The 23,326-nt window shown below is 38.2% G+C and overlaps 1 protein-coding gene across 3 annotated transcripts; it reads right to left on the bottom strand.

The window, feature by feature from the left end:
• Positions 1 to 555: 555 nt before the first annotated feature.
• LOC107765163 (protein NUCLEAR FUSION DEFECTIVE 4-like) lies at positions 556 to 3,695 on the bottom strand. Of its 3 annotated transcripts, XM_016583775.2 has the most exons (3): positions 3,084 to 3,259; positions 2,882 to 2,955; positions 556 to 2,599 (listed from the first exon to the last, which is right to left on the bottom strand). In XM_016583775.2, the coding sequence occupies exon 3, from the start codon at positions 2,587 to 2,589 to the stop codon at positions 841 to 843; it is 1,749 nt and encodes a 582-aa protein (XP_016439261.1). In that variant the 5' UTR covers positions 2,590 to 2,599; positions 2,882 to 2,955; positions 3,084 to 3,259; the 3' UTR covers positions 556 to 840. The 3 variants fall into 3 exon arrangements, with proteins under 3 accessions (XP_016439261.1, XP_075078100.1, XP_016439260.1); XM_075221999.1 differs by lacking the exons at positions 2,882 to 2,955; positions 3,084 to 3,259 and adding an exon at positions 3,644 to 3,695; XM_016583774.2 differs by lacking the exon at positions 2,882 to 2,955 and having other exon boundaries at positions 3,084 to 3,276.
• Between the last annotated feature and the right edge of the window lie 19,631 nt (positions 3,696 to 23,326).

The raw sequence follows: 23,326 nt of genomic DNA, 5'->3' as shown, positions 1-23,326 counted from the left end.
AGTTTCAAATTCTTTGATAAGTTTCAAATTCGAAAAAGTGATTTTTACCTCTTTTTCAAGTAAACAATATTTTCTCTCACAAAACTGTAACACTTTTTCAATTTTTTTTTTTTTAATTTAACTTCAAAAATTACTTTTTTCAAATCTCACATTTTTTCTATTCAAATGCCTACTAAATATCTGTGTTTTAAAAAGAATGAACGAGTTGGAGTACAAGGGTTAAACCTTCAAATTTTCGATCTCAATTTGGAGAAGGGTTTTCTATTTTTTGAATTGAACTTAACATAACTAGAAACTATATAAAAAATACTATAAAATAAAATACTTTTAAAAATATATGGAAGTTAGTGTCTAAGAAATATTTTTTGACTCTCCAAACAATATAATAATAATAATAATTAATAGGGTTCCTTCTCCTATTTCACGTATCTATTCCAAATATTAAATCAAAATATCAAACAAAAATAATCCGCCTTCAAAAAGACATGCCAACTATAAGATCTACAAAAATACTGGCTTTTGCCTGATTATTTTGTCTTGGGTGCCACCAAAAAACAAATAAAACTGGCCGGTCACAAAATATCCAGCCAACTCCCTAATTTTTAATACCAAAGTTGCAGAAAATCACACAATTTTTTAATGTTTATTTTCTCCATACACAAATAGATAAACAAAAGACTATTTTCCTTTCAAAAGACTAATTGATACATAGTGGATACAGGAATTATCTAGAAAAAAAAAATTAAAATAGGCCACAATTCTATTGTGTTTTGGCCCTAATCTGGTGCATCCTAAAGTTTGTTTCTTCAAATTAAACACAACTTAAATTCTGTAATGTTCTTAGTGTATCCTATTGTTGTTTGTTGAAGCCATTTCTGCCTCAGTTGCCTCTGCTTGCTCTCTGAACTTCTTGTATATATCACCTTTGTAAAAATTCCTAGTTCTTGCAACCAAAATCAACGAGGCTAGAGCGCCAAAAAATGCGACACTAGCCAAGATTATAAAAGCCTGTCGATAACATTGGTTACCAATACAAGTCAACTCTTTAACAGATGATCTAGTCAATCCCTTTTTCGCGAGCTCCTTCAACGCCTGTCTATCATAAAGTGGTCCAGTGACTTTCACATTAAGTATATATGAGCCAAGAGGGCTAGCCAATTGTCCACAATTGAACAATGTGGAGTAATACTTCAATCCAAAAAGCTCAGAAATAATTGAGAAGAGTAATGGCAACTGTGCACCAAATGAGAAGCCGATGATCACAGATGCAACGTAGACTGATCCGGGGAAGGGGAACGCGATAAGGAGAAGGCCAATGCAGGATAACAAGAGGACTAATGTCATCATAAGTGGTCTAGGGAATTTGTACTTAACAAGAAGAGTCTCAGAAACAAATCCTGAGAAAATTCTCCCAAAAAAATTCCATATGCTAAGAAGTGACACAAAGGATTTAATGGTTGTTGTTGGATATCCTAAAGACTCACCAATTTGACCCAAGTTATCGACAGCAGTAAGGCTCGTTCCAAGTCCACAGAACGTAGCAAGAAACAGAATCAACATATCAGTACTTAAAAGTGCTTGTAATATGCTATAATCTTCACCTCTTTCTGGTTTATTGAAGAAAATATCAGTGAACCAAAAGCACTTAGAATTAGTATCGCCTTTCTTGATTTCTAAGGTTGTAGAATTGTCTTCTTTCTCTAGTACTACTGGTCGATGCTCAGTGTCAATTTGTGGAGGACTAATAGGCATATTCTTTCGACGAAAGACATCCAATTCTTCTCTAACGAAAACCAAAAGGGGAAGAAATAGCAAAGCACAAGCCACAGTAGCAGTTACAACATAAGCAGCATGAGAAAATGCAACTGCTTTCTCAACCAATGTCATGACCATAAGAAACAATGCTAATACAATTGCTATAGTCAAACAATAGTAGAAAACTCTCAGCTGATTCGGCTGCTTAACGACTCTCATTTCACGAATAGTATACACAAATATTACTGATACTGCAGCTGGAAGCCAAGCAATGAGTAAAATAAGTGATTTAGAATCATTTCCATATACAGCTAAGTATAATTGAGTCATAATAGCACCACTTAATCCAGTAAATCCTTTCAATAAACCAATCATATTTCCTCTGCTCTCGGGGAAATTCCTAACAGAAGTAACAAGAGCTCCAGTATTCGCAAAATTTTGCGAATTAGCTCCAAGACATATGTATATACACATATGCCAAACTTTTGGTTTTGGTATTTTTCCAACAACAGAAAGCCATATCATGAAATAGCCTGTGAAATTCATTGCTGCACCAACTAATAACACAAACCATGTTGGAGTTACTTCAGCAATTAGACCAGAAAATACTCCAACATTAGCACCAAGATCTTTGAAAAATCCTAGTAAATTAAGTGTAGTTTGATCATATCCTAAAGAGGCTTTTATTTCTTTTGAATAAGTTCCAAATAGATAAGTAGCTCCTGCTCCAGCCATAATAAGAAAAGATGCAAATAGAGAAAACCACCTACCTTTAACCACATGATTGGCAAAGTGAAAAATCTCACGGCCATTTCCCATTGGCAACTCTCCCATATCTCCTCTTCTGAAAAATTGAAGTAACAAAAAAAATGAGAAGATAATCTCTAAGTCTACACCTAACTTGGTTTTGAATATTGTGGAAAATGGAATTATCTCATGTTAGTAAGTGAGGTGAGGCAGAGAGTTGACAGAGAAATAAGAGGCGGAGCCAAAATTTATAGTTTTATGGGTTCGAGATTCTAGTTATTTTTAAGTTAATGAGCTTTAAATTAATAATTTGTATATATTCAACGAATTTTTTAAAATAAATATAAGGTTTGAACCAAGCTAGTATGTTCAATCGAACCGGTAACCGAAGGCTGGCTCCGCTCCGGAGAGAAATGAAATCAAGACCACTTGAGAGGTCAAGATGATTGAGATCTGTGAAAGAAAATAATATAAACAAAGATGAAGATAAAACAATGATTTAAATACTCAATAGAGCCAAAAATCTAGGAGAATTTTATGGCTATGTTGAGGAAATGAGAACTAGAAAAATGAACTCTTACTTTGAGAGAAAAAAGGTTTCTATAGTAGATGGCAAAAATGGCATGATAAGGTTTTTCTGGCTATTTGGGAGGAGGTGGTTATTTTTGCTAAAAATCTTGATTAATTCAGACTATAACATGCTCATTCTAAATGTAGGGTTGTAAGTCAGTAACTAACCAAATTGGAGATTAGATGGTTACTTTGGCATGAAATTCCTGGGTTATTAATTGGGTTTTCTTTTTTTAGTGGAATAGTAGAAAATGGAGTCAACCTTTTTGCTTTTTACATTTTGTTTTTAATGGTAAAATACTAAAGTTCCATGAGATGTGACTTAAAGATATTGGTTTTGCTAAACAACTGGATTTTTGTGCATATTTGTTAATTCCATCATAATTGGCAGTTGAGAATGGTTCAAAAAATCCATTAATATATGTATCAGAAAATAGTCATATTATTGATATACTCATGACAGATTATCATGACTCAGACAACTCAATTATATAACAACAGTTAACCACACATCCAAAATATGCTTTCTGCTATATGGACTTAATTAAAAAGTAAGGGTTGGATATCTTACCTACCACACACAAGCAGGGCGTATCTAGTGATTACTTGCATGTTAATATGAACTCATTAACTTTGTTCAGAATATGTATATGTAGCGGCGGGCCTATGTATAGAGAAGAGAGGTTATCCGTCCATGTTAATACTTTTTAATACTTTTTACTATATTCTTTTGTTGAAAAGAAAGAAAATATTTTTTCTATATCATAAAAAAAAATTGTTAAAATAAAAAAACTATTATTTTTTTTATATCATGAAAAGAAAATACCTATTTGTTTAAATGAAAAAAAAAGTACTCTATCTATAATATGAAAAGAAAATACTATTATTAATATTTCTATTTAGGGTGGGGGTGGGAGTCGGGGACGGGCTTGGGGTGGGTGGGTAGGTAGGGTAGGGTGGGGGTGGATTTGTGGGGGTGGGTGGGGATGGAAAAGTTAAAAAAGAGTTATGGAAAATATTTTCCCTTCTCTTGATAGGGAAAACATATTCCTCAAATTGGAGGAAAATGAGTTCATAAGGAAAATATTTTTCAAAACACTTAACCCAACTAAACATGGAAAAATTGGAAAATATTTTCTTTTCCTTCATACCAAACATACCCTATGAATCCAACTATTTTGCTACCAAAGTAAAAACTAGGGAAACTTATAGAAATGTCCCAAATAAGTCTCAACTTACCAACCTCTAGTCATTAGTCATAGACTTACCAAAACTAGTCAAACACATATAAAAATTGAAAAACCAAATAAATAAGGTTCTTTCTCTCAAAGAATCACACACAAAAATCTCCTTTCATATTTTTAAGCGTGATTAGCAACATTAGATGCAAGACGAAAAGGAAATTTTATGGATGAGGTAGCAAATAAGGTGATGAAATATAAAAAAAAAAATATACAATATTCCAAAATCTAAGCAAAAAGGGACATTTTTCAATGGGTATAGTTGAAATTCATTGAAAACATATAGATAAGTCAATATATAAAATTTGAGGAAGATTGAAGGTGATTTGGACTGGTTTAGTATCAAAATTCGTAATTAAATCGAGTTCAAAAAATCCTTATGCGAAGCATGTATCAATATCACGCATGTATCTCACACACATGTATACATGGATATACATATGATACGCAATTGATACAAATATGATACATATGTGATACACAATATGATACACATATTATTTTTTTCATGTTAATTTGTTACTTCGAATTTTCAATTCAAACTACCCCAAAACTCTACCAAATCATCTCAAAACTGAGATTCAAGCTTCTTAAGATGTACCCAATCTATTCTAATAATATCCAAAAAAGAGAGCAAAATTTGACCCTTTTTTGCTATAAATAGCTAATTGTCTAATATTAGTAATATTTTGCTAATATTAGTAATATTTTATAAATTGACCAATTTTGTAATGAGTTACTTATAAATAGACATAGCTGATAGTTTCCCTGAAAACTATAACGTGCAAGTAAAAACTTTCACAGTATATTATAAATTTCAAATACTTCATGAACCTTGATCTTTTCAGTGTGAATTTCATTGAAGTCACATGCAGAATGGTAGTTAAGTCAAGGTCAAGAAATGTTGGTATAAATCCTTTCATCTTAATACTACTATCTTGGTTGTGTGATTGGCATTAGTAGTTATAGAAATAGTGCTACTTTATTCCAAATATGGTTTGTATTATCCTGTATTTGGTTGGGAAAGGTCAAAAGTTGCATGTGAAGAGGTCTCTAAGATACATCCAAATCTCATCAATGTGAATAGAAAAGGCAATAATGAGACTTGTTGACTAAATATAACAGCCCACTTACCAAAAACATTCATGTGCCAGAGTAGGACAGAGCCAGAGAAAGTAAAATCCACAATAGAATATGTTGCTATATCTTTTCTCGTGACCATTTATTTCCACCCAAAACAACTACGCTCAAACTTCTCTTATTCCTGCATCAAAGTACTATTATAAAAAATATTTAAAAAAATATATATAATATGAGAAATTGGTTCCAAAAATAACTTAATCATTCTAGTATAGTATAGTTACAGAGAAATTTGACTATGCTATAACAGACTTATTAAAGCTTTCATTAAGGAGTCATTTGGTTCAAGAGATTAGGTGCGTTATTCCGGTATAAATTTTAAGATTAAAGTTATCTCGTATTTAATTGGAGATGTTTAACTAAATTAATATTATTTTTATACTAAAATCTTGATATAATGAATCCTATATAGAAGGCGTGATTTTTTTGTTCACATGATAAACCAACAGCATGATACTATGCCACTGTAGAAAACCCAGCTGTCTGAATTGGAGAACTTATCCTAAAAGATGAAAACTTGTCCAGAATTTGCAAGGTAATGGTTAGTAAATGGTACTATATATCAATTAACTATGCTTCATTTCTAAATTTGTTAGGATTGATTGTGTGAAATTTCTGTTATGATTTTGCTTTATTCAGGTCATTTCATTTCAATAATGAATCATCTGTTCTTTAATACAATTTAGGGGTTCTTAATATTAATCTTACGTTTGTCCTTACTTGTAAGTCTCTAGCTAGAGTAAGAAGAGTACTGTCAAATGATGGACATAATATAAATGTAATGAGAATAACAAAACCTTATTGTAATTAGTTAATGAAAGGTATTTGTCTCTGTTTCCTATTTTCTCTTCGGTATTTATTTGGACCGACGAGTGACATTTGTTCTGCTTACCCAAAAGTCACTTTTTTTTTTTTTTTTTTTTTTTACATAAAAGTCATTCAACTTTGTGTTCATTAACCAAAAGTCATTTTTTTTTTTTTTTGTTACACAAAAGTCATTTTACTTTGCTCTATCTATCACAAAAGTCATCTTGGTCAGATTTTATAATACTTTTATTTGAAAAATCTATTATGCCCTTAACATTATAAATTCTCCTATTTATGTAATACCTTTTATATTATATATTATATAATATATTTTTACCTAGATATTTTACTTATAATTAAAATAACTTTGTATTATTTTATTTATTATTTTTATGATATATCCGTATACTTGATTTTTTCATGGAACTCAAATTGTTTAATCATATTCAAACATATACATATTTTAAAATATAAAAATGATAAAAATATTAATTTGAAATAATAAATTATAGTTTTTATGGCCAGTAAAACTTCTACAAATTTTTTTAAAGATATTTGTGTTTAATATTAAGTTTTTTAAAGCCTTTTCTGTCAATATTATTTATTTGTAAGTGTTCATTTGACGTATCAGTGTGCTAAATATGGGTATTTTATTTATTGGAATAACATATATGGTTTGGATGATAAATCAATAAGCTTTGATTTTATAATTTTTATTAAAAATATTTTATTAGGCATGGTTAAGATCGTTGACTTGAGATTTGTTCACAGTAATGTTACTATAAATTTAATAATGCTACTGATATACCTTAAAAATTAATGTTAAAAAAATTAAATGTACGAATATATTATAAAAATAATAAATAAAATAATATTAAGTTATTTTAATATAAGTAAAATAATTGGGTAAAAGTATATTAAATAGCATATAATATAAAAGGTATTACATAAATGGGAGGATTTATAATTTTAAGGGCATAATAGACTTTTCAAAAGAAAGTTTTATAAAATCTGGTCAAAGTGATAATTGTGATAACTAGAGCATAGTAAAATAGTTTTTTTGTATAACAAAAGAGAGAAAAATGACTTTTGAGTAATGAACACAAAATTTAATGACTTTTACGTAACAAAAGAAAGAAAAGTGATTTTTGGATAATGAACACAAAGTTAAATGACCACATGTGAAAGTTACTCAGATTATCATAATCTATCTAACAAACATTGGAAGCATAGTTAGATAGGTTTTAGGACAAATCTCCAACTTTGGTAAGAAAATGATTGACATTCTTCCAAAGTAAAGTTCTAAATGAACTGGCAAAAATAAATTGAAATCTTGTTTTTGTATACGGTCAAAATCGAGTTTGCCCTTCGTGTGATTAATCGAGATTGGGGTATGATAGACTGAGGTTCGTCATTGTAATATCGAGCTATGATGTGAAGTCGGGCTACTAATTTCGATCCCTAAAAACTGACCAAGGTCAGGATCAGCCAAGATCGATATCGAGCCCAGATAGAGGTCGAGCAAATAGAAACCGACCAAGGTCGGGATCAACCAAGATCGATATCGAGCCCAAATAGAGGTCGAGTGAATAGAGACCGATCGAGACCGAAATCAGCCGAGACCGAGATCGAGCCCAGATAGAGGTCGAGCAAATAGAGAGCGATCGAGGCCGAAATCAGCCGAGACCGAGATTGAATCCAGATAGAGGTCGAGCGAATAGAGGCCGATCACAATCGAGAGCGGCCGAGTTCGGGCTCGAGCCAACGGACAAAAGAGCTGTTATAATCGCATTTGGGGAGAGAATCTCGGCGAAAATCAAGAAAAAGTCAATTAATTAATCTATCATGGGATCTCCACTATGTATTTTTAATTATATCAAAAGTAGAATTCCTCCACTATATTAAGAGTAGGTTATCATTGATTCAGGACTCAATTGATTCATTCACAGATCCATTCAGACATTCATACACTCTAACATTGAGGGATTATTGAGATTTACATACAAATAAGCATATATTATCCTTTTTTGGGCTATGGATATTGATTCATCTTGTTCATAAATCACATATTATTTACTTAAATTGGGTTTGTATTCATTCATTTTTTACAAGTCAATATTCGATATATTTCTATCTATTTTTTTAATTTGCGCCAAGCTATACCACGCATCCTTAGAACTATGTATAAATTCAACTCTATCCGTTTTTCGGCTAAACAGTTTGGCATCCACCATGGGGCTAAGGATAACCGTGGTTATTTGGTACGAATCTCTGCAAAACATACTATTTTATACTTGCTCTTGGAAATGTCTTTGATTTCAGGTTAAAAATGACAAACTCTCAATTAATGGCCCTACCTACCGGCAACGAAGCTGGCCTTCAAGATGAGAACAACAACCTGATGACCGGGGATGAAAGGCCACTCGTCGATCCTGTTGGAACTCATGCCGCAGATCCAATCAACATTAATTCACATGTGGCCATCGAGGCGAACCAACGTTCCGACCCCGAAAACAACATTCATCGTGGAACTCGACCTTCAACTCAAAATACCCAAAATATTGGAGAAGACGAGATCAGCCTGCGTATGATTTTCGAAATGTTGCAAGCTCAACAGGTAGCAATAGCTCAGTTGCAGAGCCAAACCCAAGCACCGAGCAGGGTCGAGCCCGATCTACCCCAAGAAATCACCCACAAAATGGGGCCAGCTGTAGTAAGATTAAATGAACAAGAATCGGGGACTCATCCCGAAATCATTAGGATGCTCTAGGAACTAACAAAACGAATTGAGTCATGAGAAAAGAGGATTGAAGCAAACGACAAAAAAGTAGAAACTTATAACTCCAGAGTTGTTCAGATCCCGGGGGAACCACTGGTATTGAAGGTCTTGGATTCCAAAAAATTTGTACAAAATCATTTCCCCCCGAGCGCGACTCCCAAACCGATCCCCAAGAAGTTTTGCATGCCCGAAATTCCTAAATATAATGGGACGACCGACCCCAAAGGGAACGATCTAGAAGACGATGAGATCTAATCCGTATTATTGAAGAAGTTCGGGGAAACCCTGTCAAAAAAGGCAATGGTATGGTATCATAATTTACCGCCTAACTCTATCGATTCTTTTGCTATGCTTGCAGATTCTTTCGTAAAAGCACATGCCGGAGCCATAAAGGCCGAGACCAGGAAGTCGGACCTTTTCAAGGTAAAGCAAAAAGATAACGAGATGCTAAGAGAGTTCGTATCTAGTTTCCAAATGGAGCGAATGGATCTACCACTGGTCACAGACGATTGGGTTGTTCAAGCTTTCACTCAAGGACTAAACGAACGAAGCTCGATGGCTTCACGGAAGTTGAAGCAGAACTTGATCGAGTACCCAGCTGTTACCTGGCCTGATGTACACAATCGATACTAATTGAAGATTAGAGTCGAAGACGACCAGTTGGGTTCTAGGTCCGTTATTAAAAGGGACATCGACCAAGAACCAAGGTCGAACAAGGACCGATATCGGCCGTATAACGGAGATCGTAGGGGTAGCGAATCTGCACGTAACTCCGTACGAGGCGAAATGAGAAGTATCGAGACCAGGGGTCTCGAGGGAGGATGAACAAGAATGGGTTCTACAGGCATACCGGACCTAAGGAAGCACCATAGTTATCATAATATAACTTCAACATCGATGCATCCGCCATCGTGTCGGTTATCAGACGCATTAAAGATACTAAGTGGCCTCGACCTCTGCAGTCCGATCCAGCCCAGAGAAATCCCAATCAAATGTGCAAGTATCATGGCAGCCATGGCCACAGAACTGAAGACTGCAGGCAGTTGAGAGAAGAGGTATCCCGATTATTCAATGAAGGGCACCTTCGAGAATTTTTAAGTGACCGGGCCAAAAATCATTTCAAAAATAGAGATTTCAATAGAAAAAACGAACAAGAAGAGCTACAACACATCATCCACATGATCATCGTAGGGATCGATGTCCCCCAGGGGCCGGTGCTTAAACGCACTAAGATGTCGATTGTAAGTGAGAAGCGATCTTGGACTCAGGATTACACACCTAAATGAACCCTGTCCTTTAGTGACGAAGACGCGAAAGAAATTATACAACCCCATAACGATGCACTGGTAATATCTGTACTTATGAATAAAACTCAAGTTAAGCGTGTGTTAATTGATCCAGGTAGTTTGGCCAACATTATTCGATCAAGGGTCGTAGAGCAACTCGTTCTGCAGGACCAGGTCGTGCCCGCAACCCTGGTATTGAATGGATTTAATATGGCATGTGAAACTACTAAGGGCGAGATAATCTTGCCAGTAAACGTGGTCCGGATCATCCAAGAAATGAAGTTTCACGTGATCGAGGGCGATATGAGATATAACGCCCTGTTCTGGAGGCCATGGATCCACAACATGAGAGCAATGCCCTCGACCCTTCACCAGGTTCTGAAATTCCCAAAATTGAAGGGAATCAAAACGGTCTACAAGGAGCAACCGGCCGCAAAAGAAATGTTTGCCGTCAATGATGTGATTTCGATATCTTCACTATTATCGACAAAGGGATTGGATTCGAAGGGGGAACGTGATACCAAATAGCAATCACAAACGTCAGCCTCGACCCAACTAGAGAATCAGAAGACTGACGAAGATAATGACTATGGGGTCCCTCGATCCTTCGTGGTCCCCGATAATTCCGACGCTACCCAATCAATGGTCGAAGAACTGGAGCAAATCATGCTAATCGATCATCTGGCCGAGCGAAAGTTATACCTGGGCACGAGGTTAGATCCCGAGCTCAGGAGAAAGATTATTCAATTTCTTATAGCTAACATAAATATTTCGCTTGTTCCCATCTTGGCATGACAGGATCCCACCGGAAATAACCACTCATAGACTAAGCTTGGATCCAAAATTCCATCCGGTAAAGCAAAAAAAAGGCCCCACTCCAAGGTCAAACATGCCTTCATCAAGGACGAGGTATCCAAACTTCTTAAAATAGGATCCATTCGAAAAGTAAAATACCCTGAATGGCTAGCAAATATAGTGGTAGTCCCTAAGAAGGGAAACAAACTTAGAATGTGTATAGATTATAAAGACCTGAATAAAGCATGCCCTAAGGATTCTTTTCCTTTGCCTAATATCGATCGTATGATCGATGCCATGGTTGGCCATGAGATTCTCAATTTTCTCGATGCCTACTCCGGGTACAACTAGATACATATGAACCTGGAGGATCAGGAAAAGACCTCATTTATCACTAAGTACGGTACCTACTGTTATAACGTAATGTCATTCGGTCTAAAAAATGCTGGTGCAACTTATCAACGCCTAGTAAACCGAATATTCGACAAATAAATAGGAAAATCAATGAAAGTTTATATTGATGACATGTTAGTTAAGTCCCTGTGAGCAGAGGACCATTTAAAGCATTTGCAGGAAACTTTCGACATACTGACGGAGTACAATATGAAGCTTAACCCCGAAAAATATGCATTCGGGGTTCGCTTGGGCAAGTTTCTTAGTTTTATGGTATCCAATTGGGGAATCGAGATCAACCCCGATAAAATCAAAGCTATCGAGGACATCACTGTAGTAGATAATGTAAAGGTCGTGCAAAGACTAACGGGACGGATAGCCGCCCTAGGACGAGTCATTTTGAGATCCTCAGATAGGAGCCACTGATATTTCTCACTACTTAAGAAGAAAAGCAACTTTGCATGGACTTCGGAATACCAGCAGGATTTGGAGGAACTGAAGTGGTATTTATCGAGCCCGCCTCTGCTTCATACCCCAAAAGTAGACGAACAACTTTACCTGTACTTAGCTGTCTCGGAGATAGCGGTAAGTGGAGTCCTGTTCGAGAAGAACGAGGTACACAATTCCCTATTTATTATGTCAGTCGGACTTTAGGCGAGGCCGAAACTAGGTATCCACACTTAGAAAAATTAGCATTTGCTTTAATAAGCGCCTCTAGGAAACTAAAACCATATTTCCAATGTCATCTGATACATGTTGTAACAACTTATCCTCTTCAAAGTATTTTGCACAAACCCGAGCTTTCGGGTTGATTGGCCAAATGGGCCATAGAAATCGGCAGGTATGATATTGAGTATCGACCTTGAACCGCTATCAAATCTCAAATCTTAGCAGACTTCGTGGCTAACTTTACGCCGGCCTTTATACCCGAGATTGAAAAAGAACTACTGATAAAATCGGGTACCTATCCGGGAGTCTGGACCCTCTTTACGCACGGAGCCTCGAACACAAAGGGGTCCGGACTAGGCATCGTACTAAAATCGCCCACAGGTAATATAGTTAGATAGTCTATCAGAATTACAAAATGGACTAACAATGAGGCCGAGTATGAGGCCATGATTGCAGGTCTTGAACTAGCTAGAAGATTGGGAGTGGAGGTCGTAAAGGCTAAGTGTGATTCACTCCTCGTGGTAAACCAAGTTAACGGGATTTTTGAAGTCCGAGAAGATCAAATGCAGAGGTACTTGGATAAATTACAGGTGACTCTACATCAATTTAAGGAATGGACTTTGCAACATGTCCCCCGAGAACAAAACAACTAGGCCGACGCCCTTGCAAACTTAGGTTCATCGGTCGAAGATGACAAACTCAACTCGGGGACTGTCGTACAACTCATAAGATAGGTGATCGAAGAAGGTCACCCCGAGATAAACTCCATGAGTCTAACCTGGGATTGGAGAAACATATATATATATATATATATATATATATATATATATATATATATATATATATATATATATATATATATATATATATATATATATATATATATATATATGAAGAACGGGAAGCTTCCATCAGGTCCAAAGGAATCGAGAGCTCTGTGCATAAAGTCAGCACGGTTCACCCTGTCCGAAGACGGAACACTGTTTAGAAGGACATTCGATGGACCATTGGTAATATGTTTGGGACTAGGAGATACCGATTACATCTTACGGGAAATTCATGAAGGCACTTGTGGAAACCATTCCGGTGCCGATTCGCTGGTCCACCAAGTAATCAGAGCAGGGTATTATTGGACCGATATGGGCAAGGATGCAAGGGAGTTCTTCTAAAATGCGACAAATGCCAAAGACATGCGCCCATGATTCATCAACCCGGGGAGCTACTTCACTTGGTCCTATCTCCATGGCCTTTTATGAAATGGGGAATGGACATAGTCACCCCCTGCCCATCGGCCCCAGGTAAAGCTCAGTTTACTTTGTTTATGACTGATTATTTCTCCAAATGGGTTAAAGCACATGCTTTCGAGAAAGTCAGAGAAAAAGAAGTGATAGACTTCATTTTGGACCACATCATATGTCGATTTGGGATGCCATCCGAGATTGTATGTGATAATGGAAAATAATTCATCGGCAGCAAAGTAACTAAATTTCTCGAGGATCACAAGATCAAAAGGATCCTATCAACACCGTATCATCCCAGCGAGAACGAAAAAGACGAATCGACCAACAAAACCATCATCCAAAACCTTAAGAATAGATTGACCGACGCCAAAGGAAAATGGAGAGAAATACTACCCGAGGTCCTATGGGCATACCACACAACATCGAAATCCAGTACCGGAGCAACGCCGTTCTCGTTGGTTTATGGAGACGAAGCTCTAATCCCGGTTGAGGTCGGAGAACCTAGCATCATGTTTCGATATGCAACAAATGAGTCAAATAACGAGACCAAGAATACGAGGCTAGAATTGTTGGATGAAAGATGAGAAGCCGCTCTCGTCTGATTGTCCGCCTAAAAATAGCGGATCGAAAGGTACTATTCGAAGAACCAATCTTCGATATTTTAAAATCGGGGACTTGGTGCTAAATAAAGTTACCCTCAACACCCGAAATCTGAATGAAGGGAAATTGGGTTCGAACTGGGAAGGACCGTATCATGTTCTCGAAATCGTCGGAAAAGGATCTTACAAGCTCGGTATGATAAATGGCAAACAATTACCGAGCAATTGGAATGTATCGCACCTAAAATGATACTACTGCTAAGGTACGACCCTCCTGTTTTCATTTGTATTTCGAAATTAACCCTTGCAGGTGTTCGACCAGAAACAAGGATGGATTCTTCAACTCGAAGCCTTTAGGTATGAAAGCATGCGTTGCACTCTTTTTCCCTTAGACCGGTTTTGTCCCAAATGGGTTTTTCGGTGAGGTTTTTAATGAGGCAACCATTGATCGTGCTAACTTAGAACAATTCAACAGTATTCGAGGCCTCTTTACAATCAACCTCGAACACTGGGGGGCATTTCCCTCAAATATTTCAAGTTCGATGCAAGTTACTTCATGGCAACAAGGACTCGATAGGAAATATTTGTAAGGGCCAAATGGTCAAACGAACCATGCCTGCGTAGTTTGCTCAAGCCCTGGCACAAAACATGAACACATGTATAATGACTTATAAAGAGAAATTTCTTCTTTACCGATATCTCATATCTCAGAAAGATTCTTCTACTTCATGTTCTCGATCTATTATGTAAACAGGCTTAAGGCCGACCCTGCCATCCGAAAAATCAACTAGATCAAGCTCTATAAAGCTTAAGAGCTACCTTAGATCGAGTTCGAGAAATCATCCTCACTCGACTACAAAGCCTAAGGGCTACCTGAACTCGAGTTCGAGCAAATCTTCACTCGACTACAAAGCCTAAGGGCTACCTTAATTCGAGTTCGAGAAATCATCCTCACTCGACTACAAAGCCTAAGGGCTACCTTAACTCGAGTTCGAGCAAACTCTCACTCGACTACAAAGCCTAAGGGCTACCTTAATTCGAGTTCGAGCAAACACTCACTCGACCACAAAGCCTAAGGGCTACTTCGATTTGAGTTCGAGAAATCATTCTCACTCAACCATAAAGCCTAAGGGCTATTTTTTACTTCAAGTTCGAGCAAACACTCACTCGACCATAAAGCCTAAGGGCTACTTTGCTTCGAGTTCGAGAAGTCATTCTCACTCGACCATAAAGCTCAAGGGCAATGTTTTTACTTTGAGTTCGAGCGAACACTCAGTCGACCATAAAGCCTAAGGGCTACGTTTCCTCGAGTTCGAGCAAACCCTCACTCACCTACAAATCCTAAGGGCTACCTTAATTCGAGTTCAAGAAATCATCCTCACTCGACTACAAAGTCTAAGGGCTACCTTAACTCGAGTTCGAGCAAACCCTCACTCGACTACAAAGCTTAAGGGCTACCTTAAATCGAGTTCAAGCAAACCCACACTCGACTACAAAGACTAAAGGCTACCTTCATTCGAGTTCGAGCAAATCCTCGCTCGACTACAAAGCCTAAGGGCTACCTTAATTCGAGTTCGAGCAAACCCTCAATCGACCTTAAAGCCTAAGGGCTATTTTTTACTTCGAGTTCGAGCAAACTCTCACTCGACCATAAAGCCTAAGGGCTATTTTTTACTTCGAGTTCGAGCAAACCCTCACTCGACCATAAAACCTAAGGGCTATTTTTTACTTCGAGTTCGAGCAAACACTCACTCGACCATAAAGCCTAAGGGCTTCACTTCGAGTTTGAGCAAACGCTCATTCGACCATAAAGACTAAGGGTTGTTTTTTACTTCGAGTTCGAGAAAACACTCACTCGACCATAAAGCCTAAGGGTTGTTTTTTACTTCGAGTTCGAGCAAACTCTCATTCGACCATAAAGCCTACGGGTTGTTTTTTACTCGAGTTTGAGCAAATACTCACTCGACAATAAAGCCTAAGGTCTGTCTTTTACTTCGAGTCCGAGCAAGCACTCACTCGACCATAAGAACTAAGGGATACACTAGTTCGGTTTTGATCAAATTATCTGAACCGGGGCCTTAGGATACAAACTTCACAATTCTATAAGGCAGAAAGGAAGAAAGTTTTTATATACATGTCAAAATCATTTACAAGGGCAACATACCCTGATCAAATTTCTTTACAAAAAACCAAAATGGTCTTATAAGAAACACAAAAATACTAAAAGACTTAGTCCTCTCCGGGAGCAGCGTCTTCGCCATCGAGGCCCCCTTCACTTTCAGATCCGCTCGCACTCCCAGTATCATCATCATCAGGAAAGGCCAACACTATGGCTTCGGCTTCGGCTTCAAGCTCCTTAGCTTTCTTGATCTCGGCTGTTAGATCGAAGCCACGAGCATGAATCTCTTCGAGAGTTTCCCTTTGAGACTGGCATTTAGCATGCTCGGCAACCCAGTTTTTCCGAGCTTGAGCAGCCTCAGCAACCTCCTTTGCTTGAACTTGAGAAGCTTCGTCATCATATCGATAAACGGCCACCATTACATCAACATTGGCCATGGTTTTCTAGACCTCCGATTTGGCCGCTGCAAGTTCCGTGGCCAATCTCTCTCGATCAGAATTTGCTGAGCTCAACTGAGACTGGAACTCCTCAATTTTCTTGGTTTGCACCAAGGCTTTCTCTTTCAAGCTTCGTAGTTGAGCCTCAGCCGAAGCCAGTTGAGTTCGGGCAGTTTCCTTTTCTGAGGTGAGGCGGTCCAAGTTCTTCTTCCATTCATCGGCCTCCGATTTCACTACGTCCACTTCAGCACGAAGCTGCCTAATCACATCACACTTTTTCTCAACCTGCGGGGTCGAATTATTAGCCATCACTCCCGAGTCAATATCATTTAATTCAAAGATTCTTTGTACCTGCTTGGCCAGTTTAGCCTGTTCTTTCCGAGATGCTTCCAACTCCGCTCGAAGTCCTTTTACTTCTCCTTCTCTCTGCTCACTGAGAAGCTTTAAGGCGTCTCTCTATTCAGTAAGCCTTCGAACTTTGGCCTCGTACCAGCTTAGCTCCCCTCGGGATTGGAAAAATGCCTCGTAATGAAGCACAGAAGCCTACAAAAATAAGAAGGGATTATACAAGGAAAGAAAACACAAGTATGAAAATTGCAAAGAAAGTATGAACTTACCCTATTCGAGGTATGTTGGGTTTCGTTAAATAGGCAAGGCGCTCCCACCTCGCTCGAGCTCTTCTTCGGAGCCTCCAAGTCACTCGGACCAGTGACATCTTCTGCCCCGATAAAATAACCACGGAAAAGATCCTCCCCTCCAGAGACTCCTTCCCCGTGACAAGTCTCCATAGCTTGAGAGTCACGTATCATCGATTGGGAAAAAAAGGGAAATAGGGGGAATCCCCGATCTCTATCGCCCCGAGTAGGTCTTTTTGAGCGCCGCCTCCGTCTTGGGGAGCCTCAAGCTCGGTTTGTGCTTCGGAATCCACCACTTTTTTGACGGTCTCTTTACCCCGAGGTAAAACGTCCTCGGTCTCCCTTGGCTCGGGAACTTGGGTCGAAGTCTCCTTCTCGACCTCATCAAGCATGGACGAAGCAGTATCATCTCCCACTGATACCAAAGTATTTTGAGTATCGGTGCTAGCTCATGCATGGGCCAACAGCCCGAAATCACTTTCTTCTTCTTCTCCTTCTTCTTCATCCCTTAAACTCAGGACCGACTCCATAGTCAAAGGGATTGTGTTCACCTTGGGTTTACGAGCCGCTCTCTTTTTGGGTTTTTGACCCTCGAAGTTCGAGGCCCTTTTTTCTCTTAATCACCTTCTCCGATTTTGAGATAGGCGGTAGAACTTCTTACCGCATCTTTTCCGAGATACAAAGAAAGAAAAGTAAGTAAAACTTATGCCTGAAAAAATACTTGAAAAATAAGCAACTCGATGAGCCAAGAAGAAGGTTTACCATGAGTATGAGCCTCCCACCGGCCCTTTGACAAATTGCGCCATGTGCGCTCGGCATTTGTCGACGTCGAAACCAGGCTCTTGACCTAGTTCTCGAGATGGGGAATGCACCCGGCATCCAAGCAACGACTCTGTCAAGAAAAACACTGATAAGAAAATATGAAGAAGTAAAAATAACAAAAACTGAAAACAGAATCACACTTACAGTTCATATTCCATTTCTCGAGAAATGGCATACTCTCAGCCGGGATTAGGTCCGAGGTCTTCACTCGAACAAACTGGCTTATCGAACCCTGATCTTTGTCTTCATCTATGCTCGAGGTGAATGCCTTGGTGGCCCGACGTTGAAGATTTATCATCCCACATAGGTAAATATGAGGGCTATATAATATTTTGAGGTGGTCGAGGGTGAAGGGAAGCCCGTCGATTTTGCTCACAAAAAAACGGAGTAGTATTACAATCCTCCAGAAAGAAGGATGTATTTGGCCAAGGGTCACTTGGTATTTCTTGTAGAAGCCGATGATAACCGGATCGAAGGGACCCAACGTGAATGGATAAGTGTAAACACTCAAGTACCCTTCCACATGGGTAGTGATCTCTTCCTCCTGTGCCGGTATCACAACCTCTTTATTTTTCCAACCATAATCTTTCCTCACCAAATCAAGAAGGCTTTGGGCATCGAGCATATATATCTCGATACCGGCTCACATCGACCAACAACCGATGAGGGTTTCTCGACCTTAAAGTCGGAATCGATAACACATCCCCTGGGAACAAGTTCATCAAGGCGTGGCTCCACCACCATTTTCTCACCGGCCTGCCGAGATGAGGAAGCAGCCTCTTTCTGAGGAACGGTTTAGATATCTTGGCTATCTAAATTTTCAAGAACAAAGAAGATGAGAAATTGAAATATTTTGGTGTTTGGTGAAGAACAAGCAAAAAAAATTTTAAACGTGGAAATAGAGAACTTTGGAGAATGCGAAGAACTGTGAAGGTTGGAATGAGAAGAGTTCAAGGTAAAGGTTTAAAATAATGAAGAAGGGAGGCTATTTATAGATTTCACAATGACGGTTCAAAATTGGCAGTGGCCGACCATCGACTGACGCGCATTTAATGCCTTGGTAACTGAACCGACGGGACATTTGTCACATACGTCACAATCAGGCTTGACGCAGACGTCAGTGTGTATCTAGTCAGAGGTTGAAAATTATATTGTTTCTCACCACATTCTTTCCGAAAAATGAGGGGACTATCTATATACGGTCAAAATCGAGTTTGCCCTTCTTGTGATTAATCGAGATTGGGGCATAATGGACCAAATTTCATCATTGTAATATTGAGCTATGATGTAAAGTCGGATTGCTGAGCTCGAGCCCTAGAAACCGACCATTGTCGGGATCAGCCAAGATCGTTATCGAGCCCAGATAGAGGTCGAGCAAATAGAAACTGACTAAGGTCGCGATCAGCCAAGATCAATATTGAGCCCAGATAGAGGTCAAGCGAATAGAGACCGATCGAGACCGAAATCAGCCGAGACCGAGATCGAGCCCTATCGCGCCGCATTTTTCTCGCGAGAGAGCAGGCCTCGACGTGTGATAACTCTTTTAAAAGAAGGTAATTAAAAGAGGAGAGTCGCCACCTAACGATTTTAAGGTGCGTTAGGGCACCTATTATGTAGATAACTCTATTTTAATTAGTCCGCGTCACCAAATATCGGGTAAGGGCTCAATATACCTCAAAGAGAAGGTGTTAGGCACTCCTCGAGGTCCACAACTGTGGGTCCCGGCCGAACTTAAGATTATGTGGATTACGATTAAGCTAGGTGATCAAATAAACAAAGGGAATTCAGAAGTCAAAGAACGTTATTACAACATCAGATCTTAGTGCGAGTATATGGATACAACTATTTAGATCTAATAACATAATAAAGAGGAGGAGGTCCTAAGTTTTTTAGCCTAAAGGATCACCCCGTGTAACATAAATAATACTTCATAACTCCCTCAAGATGGGGTGTTACTCATATTATTCAGCGAGCACAGACTATCATCTCCTGCTACCCGATTACGATGTTAAAGTTGTTACCTAAAGCGCACTAATTCAATTATAAGTCGTACCTTGCGTGCACTACTTATCCCATACCTATGGTCCAGGAGAGAATTGGACCTCTATTTAGGGTGGTTCTATACTTAAACTTAGGCTGCTCAAAATGATAAAACTAGGCGACATACAAAACATATTGGACTTCAAATATAGCAATAAAGGGGGCTCAAGTTTGCCACCGCACTTAAGCAGTAAATGCACGCAAACACATATGCCAATCGGGAATCTGCAGAATCCTCTAGACATGCTTTCTAGGCGATCAAAGTATGCAAGTTTTTGCGGATGCAGGATATAGCTTATAGACAAAATCATGCGGGTATCATAAGTTAATTGTTAAGAGTTTTAAGTTACCAATCCTATATGTGCGATGCCTAAGTGATCTACGCAATTGGGTACAACAGAATCTGCTAGGGAAAGAGTCCCAGAATTATTCGTACGACGTGCATGAAGCAGTCTTTGAATGGTCTAGCATTAACCAATTATAACGAGCAGTTATTTCCTATAGGCAGGATATCTAATGCATAGTGCTTCAGAGCTTGTTTTATTTATACTTAGTCCTATAAACAAGATTTCTAATGATCAATGCGGTACAATAACAAATGAAGTGCTCAAAATCCTATAGGCATGATTTCTAGTGAATAACTGAAGGGAATTGCAGGAAAATTCATTTGTTCCTATAGGCAGGTTTCTAATGCGGTTGAAGGCAGTCATGCAAATTGAAAGAGTGCTCACTTTCTATATGTGCTCCCCCTAATGTCATGATCTCTACAATGCTCATGTAATCGAACAACACATATAGCAAACATATTACCAAGTCATATAGGCATGTTATCTACCCATTTTGCATGTTAGTATTAGAATATACCTCATTTCCTTTTACTAACACCCCAATCGTTTATACAAAGATTATTATTACAGGCCCAAATTAATAATAAAGTAGTAATATTACATGGCAATAGACATGCCTATAGGAGGCCCAAATAGAATAACTAAATGCCCAGCCTTATTGGGCCTTCAAAACTTCTACCATAGCAGACTTAGGCCTTCAACAAAGAATCACACGATCACAATTCCATAGGGGATTTCAAACCCCTTTCAATGAGCCATAGCACCAAGTGTTGCACCAATTGGAAGAACCAATATAGATATACAGTACATGACAGGGAAATAGAGTATTAGGGATAGTTTTGGAAGTTGAGAGAATGACTAGGACCAAGCCCTAGTGTGTCAGAGTTCACAAGGGCCTCAATTAGACCCCGAGCAGTGCTCACACTAGAGAGGCCGACAATAGAACCTAGATAGCCTTGGCTTTCAGCCGGCTAAGAATGAGAATTCAGAATAGCATGAGTAGCAAATGAGGAGAGTGGATAGTGATAGAGGGACATAAATTAAGTACTATACCAAGTTAAGCATATAGAACAACTAAGCAGGCCAGTAGGTTCAGCAAGACAGCAAAGCACCATATAGATAGTCTCATATTGAAAGAAATTGGGGAAGCAACAAGTTTGCAAGATATACATAGATTATCATTCAACCAATTGAGACCTAAGAGGTTCGGATTAAGCTAAGCATACATCTTAGGGTCATACTAATCAGTATTTAGATAATGTGATAAACACCGGAAAAGACAAGATATCAAATGAAATAAATAGACTGAAAAACATATTAGCATGGAAGCAAGATCATAGTTAAGGCAAAATGGAATGTTTATCTTTAAATCCTAAGTGATGCTAGGGATCACGATAGAAAGGAAAACATGTTTAGAGTAAACCTCAAAGAAGTGTTACATATAGTTGTGGCTAGTACACAAAGAACAGTCAATCAGACACAAGACTCAACACTAAATGATTCATTCAAAGTAAATGGGGGTTTCTATAGAGTTGTAGTAGTATCCAAAGCAAGGTATGAAGAAATTCTATAACTAACAACATATAGTCACAACAGTCAGATTCAGATCAAAATAGGCATGCATTGAAACTCAAAACTGAAACATATTCAGATGCTAGAGTTACAAAATTGATTTGACTGATTCTAGAAGAAAATAAAGAACCAACATAGAAGTGCAGACCAGCCTAACACAAACTAAGGACAAAGCAGTAAACTATCTCATGCATTCAACTATCATAGGATGACAAAAGAGTATCGAGCATTATCATAACAGTACAATATCAGGGATTCACAACTAAATCATACTCATATAGTGCAAACATATAGGCACACAGAAGGAAAGAAAGAAAATTTGCATTGGAAGGATTAAAAGCACTATCCAGTAGCACAATTTTACGAGCAAAAGAATAGTAAAGAGCTTAGTAGCAAGAACCCCAGATCTCCGATGCTTCAGAGTTCACAAGAGCCTCGAGAAGGGCTCCGAGCAGTGCTTGCACCGGAGGAGGTCGTTTAATGGCCTTGGCTTTCAGCCGGCACAAAATTCAACAGTTTCACAAAATATTCGAATGTAACAGAGTGAATGAGTAAGTGAAAAAGGAGAATAATGAGAATAATAGCAGTGATTAGGTGATTTCCCCCGGTCTCCCCAAGGGGTTTTAGGGGAGGGTTTTATATAGTAGCATATTTAACACATAAAGTAGGGAAACACAGTAAATTAAACATAAAATAAGGAAAATATGGCATGCCAGAATCAATTAGAGTCAATTTAGGGCAAATAATACATAGAATAGGAAGTTAAGTAAATTAAACGGAGAATAAGGAAAAATAACATGCAAATAACACTTAAAATAAGGGAATACAATAGATTGAACAGAGAATAAGGAAAAAATCGGTCAAACACGAGAAAGGGAAGAGTATCAATCGAAAATCAGTAAAGAAAAAAAAAAGAAAGTTTCAAACCCTAGTTGGGACTGACGACTTGAATCGAACCAATAATGCAAGAATCGTTCAATATAACGTGCATATAGACGAAAGATTGTCGAGATCTTCACAGAATCAAAGTAAATCGATTTGTTCTTTAGAAGTAGTTCTTGCCAAAAATAGGGCAAGAACTAAGTAACACCATAAACATGCGTATAATGATAGAGTATCATAAAATAGGTAAGTAGATCATGGATTGATTCCATGTTTGAGTCGGAATCGGAGAAGATTAAGCGTTACAGCGACTAGGGTTTAATCAGAGAAGAAGAGAGATGAGAGAGACAGAGAGAATAGGGGTGGCGTCTCAAGGGAAAATGGGGTTAGGGTTTCTGGGTTGGGGTTAATTAAAAGTGGTTGGTTTATTAAGGGCCGTTGATCATGTGA

This window comes from Nicotiana tabacum, chromosome 9, assembly GCF_000715075.1.
Source record: "Nicotiana tabacum cultivar K326 chromosome 9, ASM71507v2, whole genome shotgun sequence".
Taxonomy (NCBI): Eukaryota; Viridiplantae; Streptophyta; class Magnoliopsida; order Solanales; family Solanaceae; genus Nicotiana; species Nicotiana tabacum.
Note: the sequence above shows the minus strand (reverse complement) of the source record. Positions and strands in the feature narration are given on the sequence as shown.